Source organism: Gorilla gorilla, chromosome 3, assembly GCF_029281585.2.
Source record: "Gorilla gorilla gorilla isolate KB3781 chromosome 3, NHGRI_mGorGor1-v2.1_pri, whole genome shotgun sequence".
Classification (NCBI taxonomy): domain Eukaryota; kingdom Metazoa; phylum Chordata; class Mammalia; order Primates; family Hominidae; genus Gorilla; species Gorilla gorilla.
In genome coordinates this window covers 176,956,066-176,981,598 of record NC_073227.2, presented here as the reverse complement: position 1 = coordinate 176,981,598, position 25,533 = coordinate 176,956,066, and the positions used below count along the sequence as shown (strand labels likewise).

Genomic DNA, 25,533 nt, shown 5'->3' with positions numbered 1-25,533 from the left:
AGGAGATTATTTGAATATTTTAGAGTTACAATCTACTTAAACCACTTTAGCAGTAATAATTTTTGTCGTTTAACCAAATGATTAAAAAAATAGTGTTTTGCAAGAGGAACTGTTAAACATATTAGTATTTGAAAAAGGAAGAGGGACCTTAGTAAAAAATATATATTACATGTATATCTCAAAACATAAGATAAAGTAATAATTTACCAAGGTTAATTGCTTTAAAAATGAGATAAACACACAGCTTAGGAGACTGGACTCCTGCAGAAATGTCTTGTTCCAAATTTACATTTCATAACTATAAATTTTTCTTAATTTGTGTATTATAATATCTGCTCAATGATTATCAAGAGTTTTTCTTTGTTTTAAAATATACGAAAACTAAGCATTAGTATTGTTTGTGATTTAATATGCCCCTTGCCACCTACAAAATCCTAGCAAAACACCTACTAGAATTGAGAGGCTTAGGCAAATACCAAACATGCTTTTTTATTGAGTGACAACTTTTTTTTTTTGAGATGGAGTCTCGCTCTGTCTCCCAGGCTGGAGTGCAGTGGCATGATCTCGGCTCCCTGCAAGCTCCACCTCCCGGGTTCACACTCTTCTCCTGCCTCAGCCTCGGGAGTAGCTGAGACTACAGACTCCCGCCACCACACCTGGCTAATTTTTTGTTTTTGTATTTTTAGTAGAGACGAGGTTTCACCGTGTTAGCCAGGATGGTCTCAATCTCCTGACCTCGTGATCTGCCCTCCTTGGCCTCCCAAAGTGCTGGGATTACAGGCGTGAGCCACCACGCCCAGCCTGAATGACAACTTTTTAAATGAACCACCAACCAAACTAAAATAGCTAGTTAAGAATTTTAACCGTGTTATAAAACTATATTCAAACCTATATTCTAAAACTTTTGGTCTAGAAATCAACATATTTTCTGAATCAAGCTAGACCCAAACTAAGTTACATATTAGAGCAATCATGTCATTTCTTATTATAATTTGTTCCAACATATATACAATATTTTTTAAATGCAGAGTCTTTCAGATTATGAGACTGATTAAATAGTTACAGAAAAATTTGAAAGTTTATGTTCAATGACTATTAACCAATCATTCCATAAGGCAGAATCCATGAGAGTTCATGAGTGATCTATTCTATCACCCTGATGAGACAGTTTTTATAAGTTATTCATTGAAAAAAGTCAACATCACAGAAATATATTGGCCAGAGTACTAGCAACCCCATCAGGCCTCCACTTTTCAGCATCACTGGGGACTCGTACATCTTTGGAACTTGCAGATAAATTACTGATGCTAATCATTGAACCCTTGCTGCTGAACGTATATTATGTCCAACTGCAGCAGTGGTGGATCCTGGATTTGGGCTGAGGGGTGACTGCTTTCAAACCTCTTACAGGAGTGTTAAAATAACATAATTCAAATATTGGTTCATAATTGCCTCAATTATAACTATGTCCCTCACCACAACCTTTCTCCATCCCTCAGCTACTAAGGGTGAGTGGAGATAATTTCTGCTCTCTACCTGCTTTCATAATGTAAATCTTTAAGGGCATGCCTGGTTAGTAATCATACAGGGATTCAAATTCTTCCTGAAAGTGAGTATTCCCTGAAAGTTACAATGATGTCATATTACTCTTATGAACAATGGTATAAGGCAGATAGTATTTCATAGCTGCAAGAGATTTCGAAGATACGGTTAGTTACAATAAAAGCCAGTCTTCAGATAGGCTATTTATTGCTTTTGCCATGATGTTGCAATCTGTGTTCTCATGTGTAAAGAAAGCATAGCACACTTGTGATTTATTAAAGTTTTACCCACATTCAAATTTTAGAATTTGAGTTATGAAATTGTATTTAAAATAATTCTTAAGTTATTTTGCCTCTAAGAAATAATGTATTAGTTTAATACAGTTTCCAGATGCATTCATTTATTCAGTTAACAGGTAGTTTTTGTTGTGGATTTTTAAAATCTTTAAAATTATTTTAGTTTCTTAAAACAAAAATATTAGGCATACTTCTAATATGCCTAATCTCTTCTAATATCTGCTTTTGATGATACCATGTTTACATTGACAAGCTGTGATAAGTATTACATTATTTTCTCAGTAGATACTCTTTCTGAACCCAAATGAAAAATTGCTTCAATTTACAATTTCAAAAGCATCTAAAGAGGAAATAGACTAATAATTCCTTTTTTTTCCCTTAGGTATTGCAGATTCCGTTTCTTCTATATTTGTGTGACATGTTGGGCAGATCAAGAGACAGTTACAAAAATGAAGGTTTTCATAATGCAATGTAACATAGTACTTCAAAGTATTATTCGACTTCAAGTTTCAGCAACTACCTACAAAAGATTCTAAGGCCTAGTAGTATTTAAACTAAGTTTCAGAATGTTCCCTTCTTGTAGAGAGATGGACAACCAAAGTCAGTGGGACAAACTCCAGCACAGAAGCCTGCAAGGAAGCCTATGGAATAGTTTCCTGTCCTGAGACGAAATTCAGATTAGGAGATATTTTAGGCCCCTGCAACTGGGGAAGGCTACTGTTTGTTTTTGTTTGCTTATTATTTATTTGTTTGTTTATTGTGAGATATTTCAGGTGGGATCAAAGAGGTCATAAGAATTTATTTTCTTTTGTGGGGTGTAACTACTAGCTTTAGATTACCCCTATACACAAGAATGGCCAACCTAAAATTATCTGTGTCTTGTACAGTTAGTTATATTAGCAGCCCTCTGAGATGGTATATCTATCGGAAGGATTTCAAACACCAATTGCTTTACCTGAACAAATGGTGCTTACCCTTTGAACAGCAGAGTGACCACGTAGGAGGAAGGAAAAGGGCAAAATCACTTCAGTTAAACTGAAATTAAATGAACAATAAGGCAACTATATAAGTAACTTCTAGTAGCATTGCCTGAGAGACAAATTATTGTTTGATAATTTTCATTGTGAATAGGAATCCAATAGATCATACTGCTTACTTTGTTCTTTTTATACTACAGAATAATATTTTGTTCTGTAGTATATCTAAATACCAAAATATTATCTCATATTTTCTCCCTCTTTCTCTTACTCTTTACCAAGTTTTCCTGGTGGCTTGGCTTCCCTGACTAAAGAATTAAGTCTCATTTTTACTTTCCATTTCTATTTTCTTACCACTTAGTTGGCTCCCTTTGTCTCTGTACCTTTACCGACATTAGGATCTCACCTCTTTCTTCCTCCCCTAATTCATAAGCACCACTCCTATCAAAGTCCCATCTCTTAACCCTGGGTATCAATCAAACTGTGAGTTTTCCAGAATCTGTTTCCCAGTTTTCCCCTTGGCTTTCCTGGTCTCCCATCCGAACTGCTTCTTTGTGCACCTCTTGTTCTTTCTCTTGGCTCCCAGTCTTGATTCCTGTGATCACTCTTGCATCACCAATTGCACAAGTGATTTCAGGTGCAATTCTGATTAGCCTGCGTCCACACAGTGATCAGTGATCCTGTGTGCCTAGAAAGGACACTGTGTGCTGCTCATGACCTGCAACAGGAAAAAAGCCATTTCTTGTTAGCAGTGTAAGAACCTTAGAGCAAAGGAGTTGACCTTCTGATTGAATATAAGCACAACCATATTAAATGAGTCAATACAAGAAAATTATTTCTGATACTATGTATGTACATATTTCTTCTCTAAAATGTATCATTATTTTCTAATGTATATGATCTAACAAAAATGAAACATGAAATGCAGTAGCAACCACTAAAAAAAAAAATTCAAGGACATCTAACTTTTTCTCTCACTTTTGCCCTTTGTTTATCCTTCCCTGTGATTAGATAAACAAAATAAAAAACAAAATGCTGTATTTCTCTTCTTATGCCAATCAGAACCAATACGAAAAGAATGTGTGTTGACTCAGGTTTGGAGTTATTTCAGGAAGACAGATATTGACCTTTTAATTGATAAATATTCTTATTATCCGGGAATGCCAGAAAAGAACTATGTCCTGCTTGTCTAGTTTGTATTCGCTGACTTTCTATGGGATATAGATGCATTTGTAATACTCTTTTTCAAGTGCTAAAGGATTTCTAAAATTTCAAACTGATTAATATGTTTCTGCTGTTCTGGATTTTGATGACATTTACGATAAAACAACCTACATTTGACTTTGGTTTAAAAAGAACCTCTTCTTAAGTGTATGGCTTACATTTTGTCAACACAGTATTAATGTGCTTTATATTTACACTGTTTTCTCAGCTCTAAATTAATATATCCAGCTTTTGGTTTTCTCCATAGGCACTTTAACCTCAGTGTTTCCAAAACTCCATTCGTCATCCTCCCTAACTTCTCCCACCGCCCCCAACAAAAAGTTCCTTTACCTCCAAGAGCCTCTATTTTGGTTAACGGAATCAACATTATGGAATCACCCAATCAATAAAATTAAGACAAATCCTAAACATTTAAGCAGGTCATCTACACCTTGGTAACCCATCAATGAATTACCTACCTCCTGTGGCTACTGTCATTTCTTAGTTGCATGTTCTTTAGTGTCATTTATCTCCATTATTCAGTAGCCTACTCATTATTCTCTATGTCCCTTAGTCCAGACCCAAAGTCTGGTGATTCAGATTGGTGTTCTTATAGTCCATCTACTATATTTCCCCTGCATTTACGTTTCTCAAAGACGTTATCAGTTTCTCTGTTCACAACCGTTCAAGGGCTCCCAATGCCTTATGATACCATGTGAGCTCTTTTAAGTGAGTTTTCATGAAGAAGCCCCTCTCTACCTTTTCAACCATGATTGCTGCTGTGCTGCATAGTTTGATCACTCTTATGCTGTGATCCAGCCATAACAAACTACTTGAAGTCAAAGCAACAGAATCCTCACCTAATAATTAGAAGTCATAATGAAAGTCATCAACGTGTTTCTGGATGTGGTTTCACAAAGATCTCAAAGTGAATACTAAATTAGCCAACCTTACAGTGATTTTCTAACCCATTTAAAAGTTATAAAGTGGGTCATCAGCACTAGAAGCAAGTGTGACTGGGGAGGGTGGGAACTTGCAGTCTAAATTATTTTGATATTTACATGAAGAATGACTGATATATGCTTTGATAAAACTCTTGCAACTTCTAGCTTAGTCACACCAAGAAATATAGGTGTAAAGAACTAAATATAACCATATAGTCTATGATATGGTTTAGCTATGATATGGTTTAGCTGTCTCTTAACCCAAATCTCACCTTGAATTGTAATAATCCCCATATGTCAAGGGCAGGGCCAGGTGGAGATAACTGAATCATGAGGGTGGTTTCTCCCTTGCTGTTCTCATGGTAGTGAATAAGTCTCACAAGATCTGATGGTTTTATAAATGGGAGTTCCCCTGCACAAGCACTCTTGCCTGCCACCATGTAAGACATGCCTTTGCTTCTCCTTTGCTTTCCACCGTGATTGTGAAGCCTCTGCAACCATGTGGAACTGTGAGTCCATTAAGCCTCTTTCCTTTATGACTTACCCAGTCTCAGGTATGTCTTTATTAGCAGCATAACAGCAGACTAATACAACAGGCTAAGAAGGGAGTTACAATATTGGCCAGGGTGATTGACCCGGACTATGAAGACGAAATCAGTCTACTACTCCACAATGGAGGTAAGGAAGAGTAGGCATGGAACACAGGAGAACTCTTAGGGTGTCTCTTAGTATTGCCATGCCCTGTGATTAATGTCAATGGGAAACTACAATGGCACAATCCTGGCAGGACTACAAATGGCCCAGACACTTCAGGAATGAAGGTTTGGGTCACTCCAGCAGGTACAAAACCACAACCTGCTGAGGTGCTTGCTGAAGGCAAAGAGAATAAGGAATGGGGGTAGTGGAATAAGGTAGTCATCAATAGCAGCTTCAGCCATGTGACCAGTTGCAGAAATGAGGACTGTAATTGTCATGAGTATTTCCTCCTTATTTTGTTGAGAACATGTTTGCACATATATACACTTGTACTAAGAAAATATATTCATTTTATTTCCTTTATTTTTCCTTTATCATGTGATGTAAGATTTGTTGACTTCATATCAGCATTTAAGTGTTGTTAACTTTAGGTAATAGCATTTGGATTGGGGATTGGTGCACTTCCAGTTGTACAAAGGATAGCTGTATTGTGTTAGGTGTAATTATGACCTTATTATTGGCTTCAGTTGAAGATTATGTGTGATTTCAGGAGATGTGGTTGGGTTCAAGTTGACAAAGTTGTGATGGTTAATATTGAGTGCCAACTTGATTGGATTGAAGTATGCAAAGTATTGTTCCTGGATGTGTTTGTGAGGGTGTTTCCAAAGGAGATTAACATTTGAGTCAGTGGACTGGGAGAGGCAGACCCACCCTCAGCCTGGGTGGGCCCTGTCTAATCAGCTGCCAGTGTGAAAGGAGGCATGGAGAGAACAGACCTGCTGAGTCTTCTGGCCTCCATCTTTCTCCCATGCTGGAGGCTTCCTGCCCTGGAATATCAGACTCCAAGTTCTTCAACTTTTGGACTCTTAGACTTATATCAATGATTTGCCAGGGACTCTGGGGCCTTCAGCCACAGACTGAATGCTGCAATATTGGCTTCCCTCCTTTTGAGGTTTTGGGACTTGGACTGGCTTCCTGGCTTGCAGACCTATTGTGGGACTTCACTTGTAATTTTGTAAGTCAATACTCCTTAATAAACTCCCCTTCATATATACGTCGATCCTGTTAGTTTTGTCCCTTTGGAGAATCATGACTAATACAGTCTATTAAAATAATGATAAACATTGACAAATAACATTTATACCAATATTCTAAGGCACTTTGGTGACAGAATATCTATTAACACATTTTTTTCCTGAGAAATAGCAAAGCTTATAAAATAAGTACTTTTATCCCCAGATGGATAGGAAACTAGGCTTCAACTGGTGATTGTACCAGATAGTTAATAAATGGCAGAGCCAGAATTTGCCCTCGAGCTTGTTGATTTCAAAGCTAGTGCCTTTTAGCCACCATGCCATTTGCCTCTGTATTATATCAGCCTAGCCACCATCAGATACTGTGTATACACACATACATAAGCACACAACAGTCATGGAGACAAAAGCAATTATATGTAATTCTGAGACAAACTAGATGATATAATCCTTATAAGACCTTATAAGAAGAAACTTGCAATTGAAACCAAAGAATAGTTCAATTCCATCAATAACTTACTGCTTGCCAGTGATAATCACTCTGGGTCAAGGTTGACATACATTTTAGATTTTTTAAATAATATTATGTACTTCCTCCCATAACAAAAATTTAAGTTTTCCCAATAACCTGGCCAAGCTAGAAAAAGAAGACTAAAACTCATGTCTGATCTAAACTCTTAGCTTAGTTACTATCTTATTAGAAATGAACTGGGTCACTGTCCAGTCTCTGTACTTTCTTCTGGAAAGCACATCTTCTTTGAGGGGACTGTTCCTTGCTTCTACCTCAGTTCTGCATGCATTAGAGTTCACTCCACCTCCCAGACCACAGGCATGGGAGCTGGGGGAAAGAGAAGCTTTGCCCTGTGTGAGTCTGATGGTGCTGGAAACTGGGACCCAGCCTGAGACAGAAGCTGTTCTACTACAGGAAAGAATAAAGCCAACACCAGCAGAGAAGAGATGAGACAAAAAAGATCTCAGAGTGTTCCAGGAATATAGCACTCCAGGAACTGGACCCAGTCCTTGCGGCATCAGAGTTTCCAGGCTCCTCTTTCAAGGCTTTTTGGACAGTGTTCATTTGAATTCTGCAAGCTAGTAATTCTCCAGTATATCCCCTCTAGACAAACTTCAGATAGATTTCTGTCTTTGGTCATTAAGATTCCTAACAAATACAATCAATATTTCAAAAACAATACAGGGAGAAAGATTAATACTTTATTATTTTAAAAATTTTGTTTGAAAGTCTTTGTACAGAATAACATAATGTACTGCATAAAATATTTGAAATAGCTGAAGTTTACAAGTTTATAAAGATGAAACAATGAGATAGTGATTACATTAAATGGTTACATTAAGTCTCAGGGGAAACTGAATTTTTAATAGGAAAACACCCTATGTACAATGTTACTATTTAAATGCATTCTTTTTCATCTTAATGCTTAGTCTTGTCACAAACAAGAGGTAATCAAATTATTTCTAGAACTAAATCAGAGCATCGTGGTGCTGAACAATATATGTATACATATATTCAAACTGTATTTATGAAAATCCATAGAAAATAAAAAATAGACTGTGAAACCAGTATTCTTCATAGATTTTGCAGACGATTTTAATCTGATTCATCACTGCTGAAGTAGGAGCTATCACAGTATTCTGCTGTATATAGAAATTTGTGAATGGTTGGGTTCATCTTCGGTATCCAGTGTCGGGGAATCAGGTATGTTGAAAGATTAAATAAATCTACGAATACCTTGTACCTATCACTGGAAAAACATACATGAAGATGTGTTACACTGGTTGACATGAAATATTTAAAGTTTTCAATCAGAAAATTTATTTCTCAGATATTTTCCATAGTTAGTATTCAATATTATAATATATATTGCATGTTGTATATATCATATATTAAATTAGGTATTATGTAGTATTAGTATTGATTGCCTACTTTTTATTCCATTTTCAAAGTTTATGCCCATAAAACAGTATTATGTGTTTTAGAACAGGGTGTTTCCTATTAAAACCGAGAGTCTTATTGCTGACACCTTCATAAAGATAAGGACGTGTTCTCATTTCCTACTTCTGAAGGATGCTATGCAAGGTAATACATTTAAAGCATACAGAGTCTTAGATGCTCATTTGGAAATATTTCCAACTGAAAAGATGCCAAATAACTGCCCTGAAAGGTTTAATAAATTGAAATGCCATCTTAGACTCATAATAAATGTCCATGAAGTAGTTTTAACACTAAAATTGCTTTTGTGTTGTTAGTCAACAATTTTAACTGTTGCAATTTTATGGAGGAAGAACATTTGCCTTTGAAGTCAAATAAATCTGGGTTCAAATTCTGGTTCTATCACTTACAATTCAAGGACCTTTGACAAGTTGTTTAAACTTCAATGCCCCAGTTTCTAACTCTATAAAATGAAAACTTTAGTCCTTCCTTTTGGTCAGATCTTTTTAAAACTGAGATAACAACACCCTAGAGATGCCATTTGTGTTCATTATTCCCACCACCCACAGATGTGTGTGCTTATTTGGTATAAGCAGTTATCAACTGTTTTGTGCTTACAGAATTCATTTCCAGGGAAAGTGAAAATGTCTAAAAATGATGAAAATTTAAACCTGCGTATTTTAGAAACCAACCAAGCTGGTAATAACAGTAGGGACGAAAGCAATGTGCTGTAAAGATTTGAGGTGGGGCTAAATGCAAATGTCTAATTTATTCTTGAATTGATTCTTCTTTTTCAAGGGACCATAGAAGTTTTTCAGTTTCCCGATGTATCCATTTGTCCATTTATCTATGATATTGTGAATATCAAAATAAGAATGTACATCCCTTAGAAACCTCTCTAGCATATTTTAAGTCCTCAATAAATGTTGATCTCTTTCCTTGTAAACACTTTAAAAGGGGCACTCTCTGGAGTACATGGAAATAGTTTTATAATATAAAATAGAGTCATATCAGAAAACAAGACGCTACTTTAACTGTGTCATTAATCTAGCCAGGAAGACATTAGTAGAATTAATGATCAATGTCTTAGTCTGGTCAAAACTTGAGCCACAATGAGTTGAAGACTTTTCTGCCTGGATGTAAGCACTGTTAAACCCTTTGTGTCCTCACATATCATGCAGGCATTGATACCATATCCCTTTTCATACAGGATCAAAACAGTGAAGGTTCATAATTAAAGATTTTATAAAATTACCACCAAAAGACTGAATTGGAATATTCTAACTACAAACGTGTTGTTAGTAGTTCAGACAGGAGCAAATAAAATGGCTTTTTTTAGATAACAAATGTATAGGTGGAGAAACTAATTGTTGGTGACTGCCACCAGGAAGAAAGGAGAATTTCCCCACCTACCTCACGGTTGATCGCAGGTAGTGATAGCCTGAGGAACCACCGGTGCCAGCTTTGCTGCCCAGCATTCTGTGCACCATGCACACATGGTTATCTAGGCAAACATACAAATTTACTCCATGGATATTTTTCCACCATTAGTTCCACAATGTTCTAACAATGAGGGGTTGGTAATGATAATTGCTTCTGAGAAAATGTTGACAACTAACGGCCATATGGAAGGCTCATACATGAGAGCCAGATGAGACTGTGAGGTTGCCTAGCGCTCCACTTGCTTCAGGCTACATGCATTTCACTCCATCCTTCACTGCATTTAGCCCATGGATACAATAGAAGAGACCAGGATCATAATATGACTCATGAGTCCATGCCACCTTTGCCTTTATGGGGTCCTTCATTTAAAAAAATAAAAAAACTATTAAAATTAAAAATTTAAAACTGCATTGGCATAATGGCAAATAAATTACTCTTATGTAATAAAACTTTTATGACCTAAAGTTTAATTTTTCCTTTAGATTTTAAAATAAAATATTTTCGTGAGCCCCCAAAAGTATTGTGGGCCTTAGGTACTGTGCCTAGTGTGTATATGGATAAGTTGGCCCTGGGAGAGAGTGATGGCCAAGCTGATTTGTATAAAAGAATGCACCCACACACAAAGGAGGGGGAAAGAGAGAAAGTGGGCAGGAGGGCACACAGAAGACCAAGATAAAGAGCACAGGAACAGCATGTGGGGAAGCAACATGGGGTGAGTGGGAAGGACTTACATCTCCATTTGGTCATCAGTGAATCTATGTCCATAAGAGAAGTCAGCAACTGAAAAGGCACCTGGAACCTAGGCTCTTCCCTAAAGGAAAAAAAGAAGAAAAACAAGAATATATTCAAGTAAATCGAGTGTGTTAGGAGGAGCATGAGTTTGACAATCAGTTGGCCCTGGAAACAAATGTCAGCTTTGCCTGTGAGGAGCTGTGGCAGCTTTGGCTTATTCTCTCAGTCTCAGTTTCTCCGTCTCAAAGATGAAATAATACTACTCAACTTGCAGTGTTTGTTTGAAGCCTAGAAAAGTCCATGTAATATACATGAAGTAATCACCTAGAGTCGCACCTAACATTGGTTCTTATTAAAAGCGAGACAGGTGCACTATTACAGATTTCCCAGCCGAAAATAATCAAACACTTCTAGGCAAAGATATTAAAACACAAAAGGAAAAACCACTTTTTATTTCTTTTCATCGATTTGTTTTTTTGTTTTGTTTTGTGTTTTTTTTTTTTTTTTACATCTATTTCTTCACCTTTCTCAGCATATTTTCTACTTAGGACACATATGCCTAATCGGCATACATTTACTTGAGTTTAGGAAAAAAGTCAAAAGATTTTGTTTATGTTGCCATTTTGAAGAAAGACTTGAGAAGATTTTAAAAATTAAATACACAGAAGCATGACAGCCTGTAAATATGGGTATTTTTTTACTAGTGTGATGTTTATTGTTCTGACACATTTAATTCATGAACCCTGAGGATGGGACCTTCATACAATAGAGTAGGAGTGAGTCAATATTTCAGGAATACTTCAAACTTTTTAGACAATGAAGCTAATTTTACTTGAAATTGCTGAATAAGTGGTACAGTTTGCAAGTTATTTTCACTTCATGCATTTTTTATTTTCTTAAACAGGAATAATCTTAGAGCATTGTTTAATGATAGAACACATTTCATGAGTGAGTCTCTGAGAGAGTAAACTGGCCATTTAGGACACTTAATGTTACATAGTGCTTTTTAGAATTCAGTTAAAAAGGATATTTGATTAATTTGTGCAGTGTTTAACCCCTTTTAACCCTGTTCAGGGAAAAAGTTATGCCTTTACTATTTAAAAGAAAAAAAAAGGGACGGGGGCATAAAACTTCATTACTAATTATCTTCTAAGTTTTCTACAAAAACTAAATTACTGCATTAAACTATGATTGTAATTTTTAGGTTTTATACTGGACATGTTATCCATATCCACCCCTCAATTTTAACTTCAGTCTCTCTTCGGATTTGCTTTACCTGTAAAAATATATCATCAATGCTCCCTGAAGTGCTCTGTATGACAGCCGTCTTTCACCTGCAAAATACATACTAAATTTAAATTTTTTAGGTCATTTAAGGTAATTTTGTATTAATTTGGCATCGTCATCTTAAAAAATTTAATGGATTACATGTGTTTAGAAATCAATATAAGTTTCAGTTTACATTTTTTATCCCTTAGGTTGAATTTGTAAACATATCACTTAAAATACAATTTTAACATTGGATTTTAAAAAACAAACTAAAAATGTACATATTTTAAATTTTCAAAACCTTCAAATAGCATGTTAGGAAAACCTGATTTTTCTAGAAAATACTTGACTTTCATAATAAAATTCATTTTCCGAGTAAAAGAATATGTGTCTTTCATTTCAAAAAAGTAGTGATGTGTTATAAGCATCATTTCAAAGTAGTTTTCATTAATTCACTAGACATTAGTTAACTTGTTTTTAATGAGCACAATTATGTAAAATCATACATGTGTGCTCTAATGAAAGACTTTCTCCCTGCTGCAGCGAAACAAGATTTTGCTATTCTTTACTGAGATTTGTTTTTTTAAGAAAACAGAAGCTAACAACTTTTAAGCTTATAAAACTTAATACCAATTTCATGTATTGCTATGTTTTGTACTTGTGTTATAAAAATTAATTTTTACTTTTATTCTGCATATTTCCAAAAAGGTTTGGGATGCGTTACAATAAAAGTTCTAAGTCAAAATGAACACAAAAGTTTAGAAATGAAAGTACTGATTTTATGGCTCAATAAATTTCAGGAACTAACAGCTCAGTACCAATTGTGCCAAAAGTCTAAATGTATGCTTTCCTGGTATCTTGGTCAGTCAAGCAGATTTGTATGAAAGAACTCACCCACACACAAAGGAGGGAGGAAGAGAGAAAGAGGGCAGGAACATTCCAAGCCCAGAGAACACATAAAAAGACTCTTTGATGATAAATCCAAATAACTAAACTTAGCTAATAAAAGAAACGTAGTATGGCTGGACCACATGAATATGAGATCATAAAAGGCCTTATAGACCACGTTAAAGATTTTATCTTAATTCTAAAACAATGGGGCGACATCAGTACTTGCTCTCACGGTAGCTATTCCTTCCTTTTCTTACCTCTACCATAGTGTTTACTGTTACAATGATTTGTCTTCATTTCTGTCCCTATTAGGCTGTGAACTACTTGAGAAACTATATGTAATTCATCTTGATATCCCATATATCTGGCAGAGACTATAAATTTTTTTCTAATGTTTTTCAAATAATCTGGGCATGGAAACCCGTTAAAATAGGTTTATCACCAAAAACATTTACTCCATTTTTGTTTCTATCAGTAGAATATCAATTTTCATTCTATTTCTCCCAAGTAAGGCTTGATAGTCTTATAAAATGATGTCTTGATCTCATATTCACACATTTCAGGGAAAAGATTCATAAAGTAAAAATATCTACCTTTACTAAGGAGATGTTCATGACGTTTCTCATCAAATAAGGACAGTAGCACCTCTTTTTGCTTCTGAAATTCAGCCACCTGTTCCTCTTTTTCTTCAGACTCTTCTTTAGCCTTTAGGAAAAATATGGCATTAATAGTCCTGAGAGAGAATAAGTAGATTGATATTTTAGAAAACTTTGCTTATGAGGAAAAGACTTGTGGTTGCAGAAATGATGTACTTTTAATATTTACTGTATCTTCTAATATTACTATTTGGAAATTATGTCTTATGAGAAGGAATCTTCCACATACTCAGTGGTTCTATTCTTTTATTTAAGTTTAAATGATTTCTCAATATTAAATATTATCTTCATAAATATAATGAGCAATGGACTCAGATGGACAAAATTGGAGATAACTACCAGCAGTTAATAATGATCTAATTTTAAACAAGAATTATTTAACACAGGAAGTAAGGTAACTTCACTTAGAAAAAGTTAAGAATTCCTAGTCAGAAGAACTATTAACCCTATTGAAATTCTATGTTCTATATTCAGTGTTGAATTCTGTAAATATAATTTCTTAGATATTTCTCACTCATGTTTTATTCATTTTCTATCTATCTATTGATTGGTTTAAGAAAATTCTTATTTTTCTGCCTACAACACATATTCTGCTTATAAGCCAATTAATTGAGCTGGGGCAAATTATTTAACCCAATTATTTCCAATTCATCAGAACCACCACACTGTGTAGTACTAACCTATATGCATATTATTTCAAATTAATGATTTATTTATTCAATACATGTCATGCTAAGATGATAGAGATAAAATTGTGTGCAAAAATTGAGAGTCGTGATATTATACAGGAATTATCTGGTAGGAATAAGACATTGAACAAATAATCACCCAGTACAGTCATTAAATTACAACCATAGACTATGCTATATGTCATAACTTAAAGTAATAAGGAGTTTAGGAAAGACCTTTCTAAAGAAGTTTTCCTCGAGCCAAGATCTTAAGAGTGGGAAGGAGTTAGTTGGGGAAGAACATTCCAAGCCCAGAGGAGAACACATAAAAGGACTCCTTGGTGATAAATCCAAAGAACTAAACTTAGCTAATAAAGAAACTTAATATGGCTTGACCACATGAATGTGAGATCATAAAGGCCTTATAGACCAGGTTAACTTTATCTTAATTTTAAAAACAATGAGGCAACATCAAAAGGCTTTACACAAAAGGGAGATGTGATCAGATTTGCCTTCTGAAAAGATTACTCAGACTGCAATGTGGAGACTAAATTGGAATAGAGGCATACTGGGAAGGTGGGGGAGCACAGTTCAGATATTATTATAGTCCAGGTGAAAAACGATGGAGGGTTGCACTTGAGTGGTAGTGGTAGATTAAAGGATGATATTTGAGAGCTAATAGGTAACATTGGTAGGACTTGATGATAGCTTGAAGAAGTGGTGAAACAAGAGGGCGGAGCCAAGGATCACTGATTGATAAGAGTCTGACGACAGCCTAGATGGATTATAGGAGAAAAAATTCTTTAATGCAGAGAAGACAATGTTGGTACGAGAGTGGACGGAAGGGGAAATGTTCAAGTTTGGTTTTATTGGTGTGTTTTTGAGAGGACCAGGAGGAAATATCAAGTAAGGTATTATATACGTGTTCTGAAATCTAAGGGGATATATAAACCAGAGATAAATGTTTGAGAATTATGGTGGCTAAGTAGATATTGAAGCAGTGGGTATAAATGACACCATCTAATGAAAGAGTATAGAGATAGAACAGAAAGGATCTAAGCCAATGGACTACAAAACTCTACCATTTATTGGTCTGAGAGAGAAATAAGAGCAAGTAAAAGAGATAGAGAAATAAGGGCCAGAGAATTAGAAGCAAACATAATGGTATGTACTAAATCCAAGAGAAAAGAATGTTCAAGAAAGAATAAGTAGTAGTCATTAGTATTGAATGTTTCTGCGAGGTCAACTAAGTTAAGATTAAAAATGGCCATTGGATTTATGTACATGAAGGCCACATGAGAATGATGGTACAGGAAGACAGCTTGAAGTAAGCTCAGGATTAGCTGAGAGATAATTATTCTGACTTCTGCTTTCAATGCTTTACAAGTATTTATTTAATTTCCTGTTCATAATAATCTTATGAGTTAGATATTCTTATTTTTCTATTTTGCCAATGCTGAAAGATAGGCTAAGAGAGGTGCAGTCACTTGTTCTCTGTCACATAGTTGTTTAAGAAGTGGAAGTGGAAATGGAACCCAAGTAGCATGACTTCAAAGTCTATGCTTTCAGCACTACCTGATGCAACCTCTCAAGATGTAGAATTTAAACAAGTCTTCCAGGAAATTTAGTCATGCCAAGAGGATGAGAGACCTGAAAGATCAGGGCAATGAGCAATCAACAGTATCTTTTAAGTAGGAGAAAACTGACATTGTCTGAGAGCTGCCAGAAAGCACCCAGTAAATATACAAGAGCAAAAGCAAAGCTACAGGGCTAAATAGATTTGGTTCGTTAGTCCACTGTGGGCCTAGTTCTGTCTAAAATTGGTTCTAATATAGAATTTTCAATAGAAATGAAAAATAATATTAATCTCAGCTAGTTATCATAGACAAAATTCTCCCGTGCAATGAAGGTCTTATTTTAGTATAATATTTATCACACATAAAGAAAATGAAATCAATCATGTCACATAGTCCAAGAAAATACATTTGTCTAAGAAAAAAATATGAGAAAGAGAAAAGGTTAAGAGAAAAGCAAAAAATAATTAAAATAAAATTTTGAATATTTCTGTATTGAATTTATATTAACTCATGTCATCTAAATACCTGAATCCTTATGAATTCCTCTTCCAGGCCTCTGGTGATATTTTTTTCAAGCTTTCCCCAGAAGTTAAATCCATGTGGCTCTAAACCTGGAGTTCTTTCCAGCCATGCCTTAAATAAACATTATTTTTTAAGTGAGTACATGGTAAAATTATGTAAAATTCATTGTAACCGACATGTATAAACTTAAAACAAGAAATCTTCATGGTTTCCAGAAACATATGCTACAAGTTTTATTTGTAAATGTTTTTTATTTCTCTTCAATTTCTTCATTTATGAAATAATTAATATATTCAATTTTCTTAATTTTTATGGCAATGGTTAATAATGTTTACTCTTTATTTCTTAAGAAATATGTGATTACAGAAATTCCAATTGTCTTCTAGAAATCTACAAACATATTTAAACATATGTTCTATCTAAACATATTTAAAGAGTATATTCTTAATAATTATTTTACTAATATATTCTGGTTTATTCTCAAGTTACTTTATGTCATAGGAGCTTAAGAAATTACGATATGTATAAGATACGATCTCTTCTAAATTCATGGGCACTGTATACTTAGCAACTTTGAAATTAACCATCCATGCAATTACTTTGAGATTTTAAAATGTTTTTAAATCTAGAAATAAAACTAAATTCATGTACCTCTGTGAGTTCTCATTTAACCTATACTTATTATAATTCTGAAATTAGCTTTGTAATTCTTTTTCTCCCTATTCTTATATGCCATTATTTGGCATTATATATAATACATTAACCTAAATCCACATTTACAATACCCAGAGGATTAATGAGCAGAGTATAATTCAACACAAGAAAAGTTAATTTGCAGAAGAAAAGGCTTTGTAATGGAAAGCAAGACAATACAATCTTTGTTTAATAATCTATTTTGAAGAAAAAATTAATAATTCCTAAAGGCTACTTACAGACCTTTAGGAAATTTGGATATGAAGGGAACATTTTCTGAGATGTATATTCTTAGTAATTTAGTTCAGCTAAGAAAAATACTAAATAACTGGAAATTTTCAATTACAGAATATTTTAAAACAATAAAGTTCACTAAATAATCACACTCAGTCTAAAAATCAGCTAATTAAGTGTCAGAAGGGATATTTAAGGAATTGTTTTATTGAGATGATAAGGTTATTAAATATTAGCATACAATTGATTACATAAGTATTTCCGAAGTTCTCAGCAGGGTTCTTGACATTTTCAATATTTTAGTAACATGAATTTACAAATTCATGTATTTTTATGAATTCTTTCTATCCTTATTTCCACTGAATGTAACTCAGTTTCGATATAAGTTTTTAAAATTCTGATTTAGCAAAAGCTAAATTAAGAAGATGTATTGAGTTAAACTTTATAAATTGTATGAATCCATACCTCCACTAATTCCAGAAGTGTCTTTTCCTGCTCAGACTTAAGTAGCAGTTCATTTTCTTCTCCTTTGAAGTTATCACGATAATGTCTTCTGTTATAAGGGACTCTCATGTTCTGAAGAACACCTATCTTGTTTTCTAATAGTCGGAACTGCAAACTCTGGAAGCCTGATGCTGGAGATAAGTACTCTCTTTGAGATTAAATGGTGGAAGGAAAGGCAAGGGAAGGGAAAGAGAGGAGAGGAGAAGAGCAGAGAAGAGAAAGTGGGGGCAGGGGAGAGGGGAGGGGAGGGGAGGGGAGGGGAGGGGAGAGGAGTCCAGAGGAGAGGAGAGGAGAAGAGAGGAGAGGAGAGGAGAGAAGAGAAGAGCTGACATTATCAACCACCATAATGGTTTCTTCTATTGTAAGAGATTGTAGAGACTGTCAGTTTTACTCTTGGATATCAAGAGCAGATACACACAACTGTCTAGAGTTAGACCTGTGATTTGACTCACTGAAATCAGAAAAATGAGCTACTTAAATATCATCGGATATCAAAAATGTTATTACTCCCACTCCCCATATTATATCTTTGTGAATGTCTTTCATTTCACTGCTGCTAAGACTTTAACGTTTTAAATTCACCACAAATTCTACTTTTCCTTTGTCAGACATGTTCAGGACATGCATGTTACATCCTACACCCAATGGAAGTTTCTTAAACTTTTTTCTTCTCACATTTTGGTAAGAAAAAAGCTATCTATATGGTATTGCCTTGAAATGTACAGGTAAAATTTATGGTTTAATCCATAACTTCTACTTTGATTGACATGCTTCTGTATATATCACTCCTGTTTTGAGTTTTTATATTTTTTAAATTTAATTACATGTATTTTATTAGCTATTTTAGTCAATGTGCTAAGTTGTCTAAAATTCTTTTTGGAGAAAAACAGGACACACAGTGATGAATTTAAATTAATTGATCATATTATGCTTACATGTAAAAATGAATAATAAAATATTTTTAATAACTTCTCAAATGCTTTGTGATCGAAGACCCCTAAGTCCATATAGTGACAAAGTGTTAGTAAGACAGGCTCCTCATGGCACAAAACACACACATGCTGCTTTTACCCCACCAAAATGAGAAAGTAAATTCCATCACATTTTTTAAAATGCCAAATGTGCACACCTGAAGTCATTGAAGTCCAAGGCTGTCATCGTCTCCAGAATGGAAAACTGCTGCACCAGCAGTTTCAGGATCACTGACACTCGGTGCATCCGAGAAACAACCTTAAGCATGTTCCTTTCATCTCTGACCTGAAGGTTAAGAAATGAAACACTGAGTTAGCAATGCTGACCTCTAGAAAATACAAAATAGACAATGGCAATGCATTCCCATTAATTTTGTCTCTAATTTGGTTTTAAAGGGAAACTTTGAAACTAAAATTTGCAAAGAGTATATAACAGTTCTGAATTGTGGGCAAGGAATTTCTGCAAAATAAGAAATTTTTTCTTTCTTTGACAATAGAAAATTATATAGAAGCATAGTAGAAGTAAATTCTAGAATACAACCCCCCACTGATTTCAAAACAAGTTTCTCTTTTAGTTTTGTTTCAAAGAACAGAGGTCAAGATAACACAGGAACTTCTGAGTGAGGGTTAAACAACATGTGGATCAATCTACTCTTTACTGAGGGCCAAAGTTGCCACTGACACAAATGGGAAGTGGATTCATGCAGGCAGGAAGGGTCCCATCTGTATGGGTCCCATGTGCTCTGTCTCCTAGCCCTTCTTCGAGCAGGGGCTCAGAGGTAGAGGACCCAAGGAAGGATCCTCAGAGCCATGGCAAGAGAAAGCAGGGTGGGAGATGGAGAAGTGCACCTCAAACTCCTGCCATCACTGGAAGCTTTCCCTCCTCTCCTCTCACTCTTTGTCCTCCTGTCCTTTCCTTCCCCATTGCCCCATTCCCCTTTTCCCCCTTTTCTTCCTCTTTTTCTTCCTCCCACCACTCTTTCTCTACTGCCTCCTTCTCTTCCTTTTTCACTTTCCTTATTATTGCTCCCATCTTCCTGCAGCTAATATTCAGTAGAAATACAATTCTGGTACCTGTTAATTAAAGGATCCCCATTAGCTTGGTAATCCACCATCATTTATAACATCTTTGTGGGTGGAAATGAGTTCTAAACAAGGGACTTGAAACTGAAATTTGAATGGAACCTTAAAGTCACATGTAATTTCAAAATAGCAATGGAAAAATATGACTGAACTCCTCATTCATTCATAAAATGTCTGTTTGTTCTATCATTAAACGTTAAGACCACCATTAGGTGTTAATGTTTTTCTCTCATTAATAATACTTTCCATATCTTCCAAAAATATACATGAAACCAATATTGTGACATAAGAACTTACATGGCCATTCTGAAAGATCTCTCGAACAGAATCCAACTCCCAGAGGATTTGCTTAAACCAGAGTTCATAAGCTGTAATAAGGAAATCATTGTCAGTTGGAAAGTTATGGGAGCCTTTTTGGCCATTATTATATGAAAGATGTGTTTAACATGTTGAAAGAGAAATTAAAATGTTACCTTAAAATCAATAAATGTAAATATAGTCCCATTGTATGCCAGAAATAAATGTTAGTGTTAAAGTTGTAATAGCCTCCTTTTATTAAATGTTTTAATATGCTAGACATGTTACCTAATGCTTCATATTCATTATTATTACACTAATTCCTCTCAACAAATGCATTTTTAGGTCTTTGAGGATATAGCACATAACCTAATTCTAGCTTCCTCTATGGAAGCTGGAAGTATGTGGGGAAGCAGAAGTGATAATCAACTTCAACTACACACTGAGAAATTAATATTTCCTAACCTAAATGAAAGACTGTAGGATTTTAAGAACTTGAAAATACAAAGCTAAGTTACTTAAAATGCAGCATTTTGTCTGTTTGTTTTATTTGTGAAAATCCTAGCAACTCATAGACTTAGCACATATGGGAAAGCGGCCAGATGTTTGTGGTCAAAGGAAAATGACAAAGCTTCATATTACTGTAACAGCTAATTCCCGGGGGAACTTTGTGGCAATTGAGTTCACATTATCCAGTAGATCATCTTTCAGAATTTCCATGAGTCCAAGGTTTATTTGTTCAAACCTGAATACTGCCAAAGCTTTTCTGTCAAAGGATTAGGTTTGTTCTCCCCTTTTACTATGGGCTGTCAAACAGTAACATTGGCGTTAAAGAAAAGTGATACGGTAATGACATGTTGGAAGAAGCATAGTTGGAATCAATCTATCTGAAGTGACGGGCTGTGTCAATTGGGGCAAAACCATTTTCTTTAACTTCAGTTGATTCATTTGCAAAATGATCAGTTACCCACCTACAATTGGAAACCTATGATTCAAAACCTTAAGACTTACAGCAGTATGATAGACATGGATAGACATTTTGACTCCTTTGTGTTGCTAGATGATTCATAGCAAATATAAATGGTTCTCCCCGTTGATTTGTCCTTCCCATAGTATTCTTTGTCACTAGAAACTAAGGACTTACTCATACTCATCCATTTTTCTTCAGTACCTAGCACAGTGTCAGGCACAAAGTAAATATTGGGTGATTATTTTTATTTTTATGAATAAATTAAATAGACATTGTAATAATTAGATGACACAGGAAGTCAATAATCTTAGAGATCTTCAGTGCATCCTATTTGGTTCTATCATATGGATAAAGGCAATGTTTCCATACTAATTAAGAGAATCCAATTATAACTCTAAGTTATGTTTAAAAAGACTTTGGGGGACCTAATTTTTATATTTGAGCAAAGAACAATCAAACATTTATTGATCAGTTTATGTATATCTTTTTTAACCCTATGTAACCACTGCCTACATGTTATAACTAAAGAATAGAAGAAAAGTGTTTTTATAAAATAATGATAGCTACCATTTGTTGCATGTTTATTATGTGCTATACCTCGGGCTAAATGCTTAATGCACATTATCTTATTTATCTTCCTAGGAACTCTGTAAGTGAGAGCATCAGTAATTCTCTCCATTTTACATATGGGGAAATGGAGGTCCTGAGATCTAAGCAACTTGACCAGAGTCACACAATTTATAACAGTAGAACTGAGATTCTAAACAATTTTTAAATTCCTAATTTATGCTACCATACCATGATTCTTCTCCTATTGATATTGCCTCGGTATAAGCCACCCATAAAAGTATAAACATAAAAACAGGAGAACTGACACATTAAGCCAGTTTTTTAACTTTTAATTTCTTTACCAGAATTTATTAATTTAGTCAATCACATTGGAAAGCATCCGTTTGAGGAAAGAACACAAAGAATTGGTAAGGCAGGGAAACACATCTAGATGTGGGGCACTGGCAGGCAACAGTGATTGGGCTCCAGTCATTAAGAGGTCAGTATAGTGGTACTGAAAAGCTTAAAGTAAATGTTACTAATATTTTGGGGTCACAGACCTCTTTAAGGTAATATTCATGAAAATTTGTGCATAATTTTGGAGTTCAGGGACCTTCTAAACTTCTGAAGTCATGAACACATAGGCTAAAAAAAAACCCACTGCCCAGAAATTATTATAGAAATCTGGAAAGGATAAACATACATTTTTGGACAAAATTTACATTTGTCTTTATTACCATATTTGTATAGGATTATGTCAATCCAGCATAAATTTCAATGATCTTGAAAATAGTTTTTTAGTGTTCCGAAGTGAGAAACGTAACATCTTCACTTGTGAATTCCTAGTGAAATTCCAAGAGGCAGAAAGTCCCCTTGGAGTTAAGAACAAAGCTAAAGTCCTACTTCACCTATTAGCAGAGGAGTAACATAAAGAAGACTATTGAAATCCTTATATCAGTCCTATGAGAATTCATCTGGCAGCAAAATATTCTCAAACATTTCTAACAGAGGTGATTCCATGATCTTTCATCATTTTGTAGTTTAAAAATTGTAGCTTTCCTCGTTATCAATGAGAAATGCCTGTGGAATATTGTCCAAAACCTTTGTGCAACTTACCTTGATGAGTTATGATAAAAAGATGTTCATCATGGATTTTATTTCCTTTTGTTTCACTTTGCAGTTCTTGTGCATTCAAAACTTTTTCCAACTTGAAATGAAAAATAAAAAGCCTGTCTGAAATTGCAGAACTTGGTTTTTATCAACTTTAGTAAGAAGTAGAATATGATAATGACAAATGCTCCTCCAAACTCAAAATTCTCAGAAACCAATCTAGTTTCTTTTAAACAATGGACGAATCTCATCATAAAGAGTGAATTGAATTTGTGATTTTTATTCTTCTCAGAAAATTTCTATTTGGTAGGATTTTATCATAATAAATCCTATTAAGCTCTTTGAGACATCATATCCCTTTTCATGAAATGAATATGGTGAAAACTTGAAAACTTGCTGAGCTGACTATGCATTTGGCATTCTTTTATTCCCCTAAAGAGCCTATTCTAAGAATATTTTAACATTCTTTATCAGTTAATCCTTAGAAACTCACCGATGAAGACATCAAGGACTAATCATTTTGCCTCTTAAAAAAAAATAGAAGACAAACAGGCTGAAACTTGGCCCAGAATAATCTCCCAATATCTCATTCATTAACATCCCTCTTTATATGTTAATGATTTTAAGAAAATTCTCTGTGTGCCTTTTACATTTCGACTTTATGATAAGAGATTTAAAGGAGAACTTTTTCAAGATACATTTGCAGTTATCTAGGCTGACATTTATTAACCATGTCTTATTTATACAAGTTGCACAATGCCTGTGAATTATCCACAGTGTATCTTATCATGTATACACCTCCCAGATTCTAGATTCTCTGCTCTTACTTCCACTGGAGATATGAATTTTATCCTATAAGTCTCTTGAATTATTCTAACAAAAGTTGAAAACGTAAAAGTGTTTATGAATAAAAATATCCTTAGGTCCAGAAAACGATTGGTGACTTTCCCTAATTCCAAGAAATAAAATCATAAAAAGTCACTTGGCAGAGTTGAGTGCCTAACAATGGACACCAAACCCTGTAAGGACCCTGCCACTTACATGCAGGTAGTTCCCATAGATAAGACCTCCTTTGCTGGCTCTATTCACACCAGTTTGTGATTTGTCTTCTTCGCTGCCTTCTACGGGGAGTTTTTTAAAAGTATATCTGCAAATTTAATAAATCAAGAGGGAAAAATAGTGCTTTAGAAAACACAGTTAACTAATGATATGGGTGATTAAAATTCTCATTGCAAATTTTCTTTAGAGTAGATTGTTAGACAAAGGAATAAAGGTGACAGTTTTCAATGCTCCTTAAATTCAGAAATTAAAATGCTCACACCTGATACTTCTAAAAGCCAAAACCCACTTAGAATAAAGATAAATACTCACCCAAAGTTGTTTCCTAAAAATGGGCACCCACTCATGGTGAAAAGGCACTGTCTGAGAAGCACGGAGGTTTGACTCTAGGCAGATGCTATCATTGACCTTCCCAGATGTTCTACAGCTGCCTTTTATGTAGCCTGCTTACCCTGCATCAGCCAATCAGCATGCTTCTTGTACTCTTAGCTAACTTCTCATTTCCACTGGTACAGAACTGAACCTCTGTAAACTTTAGAGTGGATTTATGTTGGGCACAGTTCATTTGCTAAGAGTGAGTGATCTGCCAAATAGAGTTGTATGACTTGCCAAGTTCTGCTTTTATATTCAAAGTAACAAACATCCAATGAATCAACAGAGGCCAAGTTAAAAAAATTACATTTATTCAATCCCAAGAAAACATTTGGCATAGTATTAGGATACATAAGATGATGAGCTTGTAAAAAACAAATATGTATTCTCTCAAATTTGAATATTCTTACAGCTTCTAGACCAAAAACTGAAATTTAACACCTCTAGGGAAATTAACTGTATAATAAAGTCTGGGTACATGCTCAAAGCCCACTTCCATTCAATCATCAGAGTTCTTCTGACCTAAATATCATGTAATAATCAGCAGCAGTTAAGCTCTCAACACATTGTATTGGAATTTAAATGAACATTATCAGTTTACTATTCATCTGTGGCATACCAATGACAGGGTAGCTAGGAGTCATCCACATTAGCATACATTGCCTATATAGAATTTTAAAACAGTAGTTCAAGACCAGCCTGGCCAACGTAGCGAAACTCTATCTCTACTAAAACTACAAAAAAATTAGCCAGGCAAGGTGGCGCGTGCCTGTAGTCCCAGCTACTAGGGAGGCTGAGGCAGGAGACTCGCTTGAACCCAGGAGGTGGAGGTTGCAGTGAGCCAAGATTGTGCCATGGCACTCCAGCTTGGGCAACAGAGTGAGACTTTGTCTCAAAACAAAAGCAAAACAACAACAACAACAAAAACCAATAATAGCCATGTGCCCATAATTCTATACAGTGTCAGTGATAAAAATATTCCTCCTTGAAACATCATTTATTAATCTAAGCTCTAAACAATTGCCCCGAGAACAATTAAGCCAGGATAGAAGCTTCATGGCCTTATCCTTAGCACGCCACTGCTACTCACTAAGAACTATAGGCAGAAACAGCACTTAGCCTTTATTTAATCATCTACCATGACGGAATTTTGTCTAATTAGCCAAAGTCATTGGAAGTCAGAAACCTGATTTCTAGTCTTGGCTCTATGACTACCTTTGTAATATGAGAAAAACTGACTGAATTTCTGTACATATCAATTTCCTCACCAAAATAGAAAGTGTTTAAGCTGAT

The 25,533-nt window shown here is 34.9% G+C and overlaps 2 protein-coding genes across 2 annotated transcripts in view; one reads left to right on the top strand and one right to left on the bottom strand.

Annotated features, from left to right (window-relative positions):
* The window catches only part of CTSO (cathepsin O), a 32,465-nt gene extending 25,755 nt beyond the window's left edge, over positions 1-6,710 (top strand). The window contains exon 8 of the mRNA XM_004040552.5: positions 2,221-6,710. Within this exon, the coding sequence (XP_004040600.3) occupies positions 2,221-2,255 (35 nt within the window). The 3' untranslated portion in view covers positions 2,256-6,710. The remainder of the gene's footprint in view (positions 1-2,220) is intronic.
* Positions 6,711-7,882: 1,172 nt separating this feature from the next.
* On the bottom strand, positions 7,883-24,543 carry TDO2 (tryptophan 2,3-dioxygenase). Its single transcript, XM_019026046.4, has 12 exons — positions 24,181-24,543; positions 23,851-23,956; positions 22,816-22,906; positions 20,181-20,251; positions 18,959-19,086; positions 17,791-17,977; positions 16,402-16,509; positions 13,569-13,680; positions 12,092-12,149; positions 10,815-10,894; positions 10,054-10,144; positions 7,883-8,452 (listed from the first exon to the last, which is right to left on the bottom strand). The coding sequence occupies exons 1-12, from the start codon at positions 24,213-24,215 to the stop codon at positions 8,299-8,301; spliced, it is 1,221 nt and encodes a 406-aa protein (XP_018881591.1). The 5' UTR covers positions 24,216-24,543; the 3' UTR covers positions 7,883-8,298.
* Positions 24,544-25,533: the final 990 nt, after the last annotated feature.

Bases quoted from the DNA above. Each gene is read 5' to 3' on its own strand.
- TDO2 (XM_019026046.4), bottom strand. From the start codon at position 24,215: ATGAGTGGGTGCCCATTTTTAGGAAACAACTTTGG. The intron at 20,252-22,815 runs GTAAGTTGCACA...TCCTTATTACAG, and splicing joins TTTTATCATAACTCATCAAG to CTTATGAACTCTGGTTTAAG. The intron at 19,087-20,180 runs GTAAGTTCTTAT...CTTAACCTTCAG, and splicing joins AGATCTTTCAGAATGGCCAT to GTCAGAGATGAAAGGAACAT.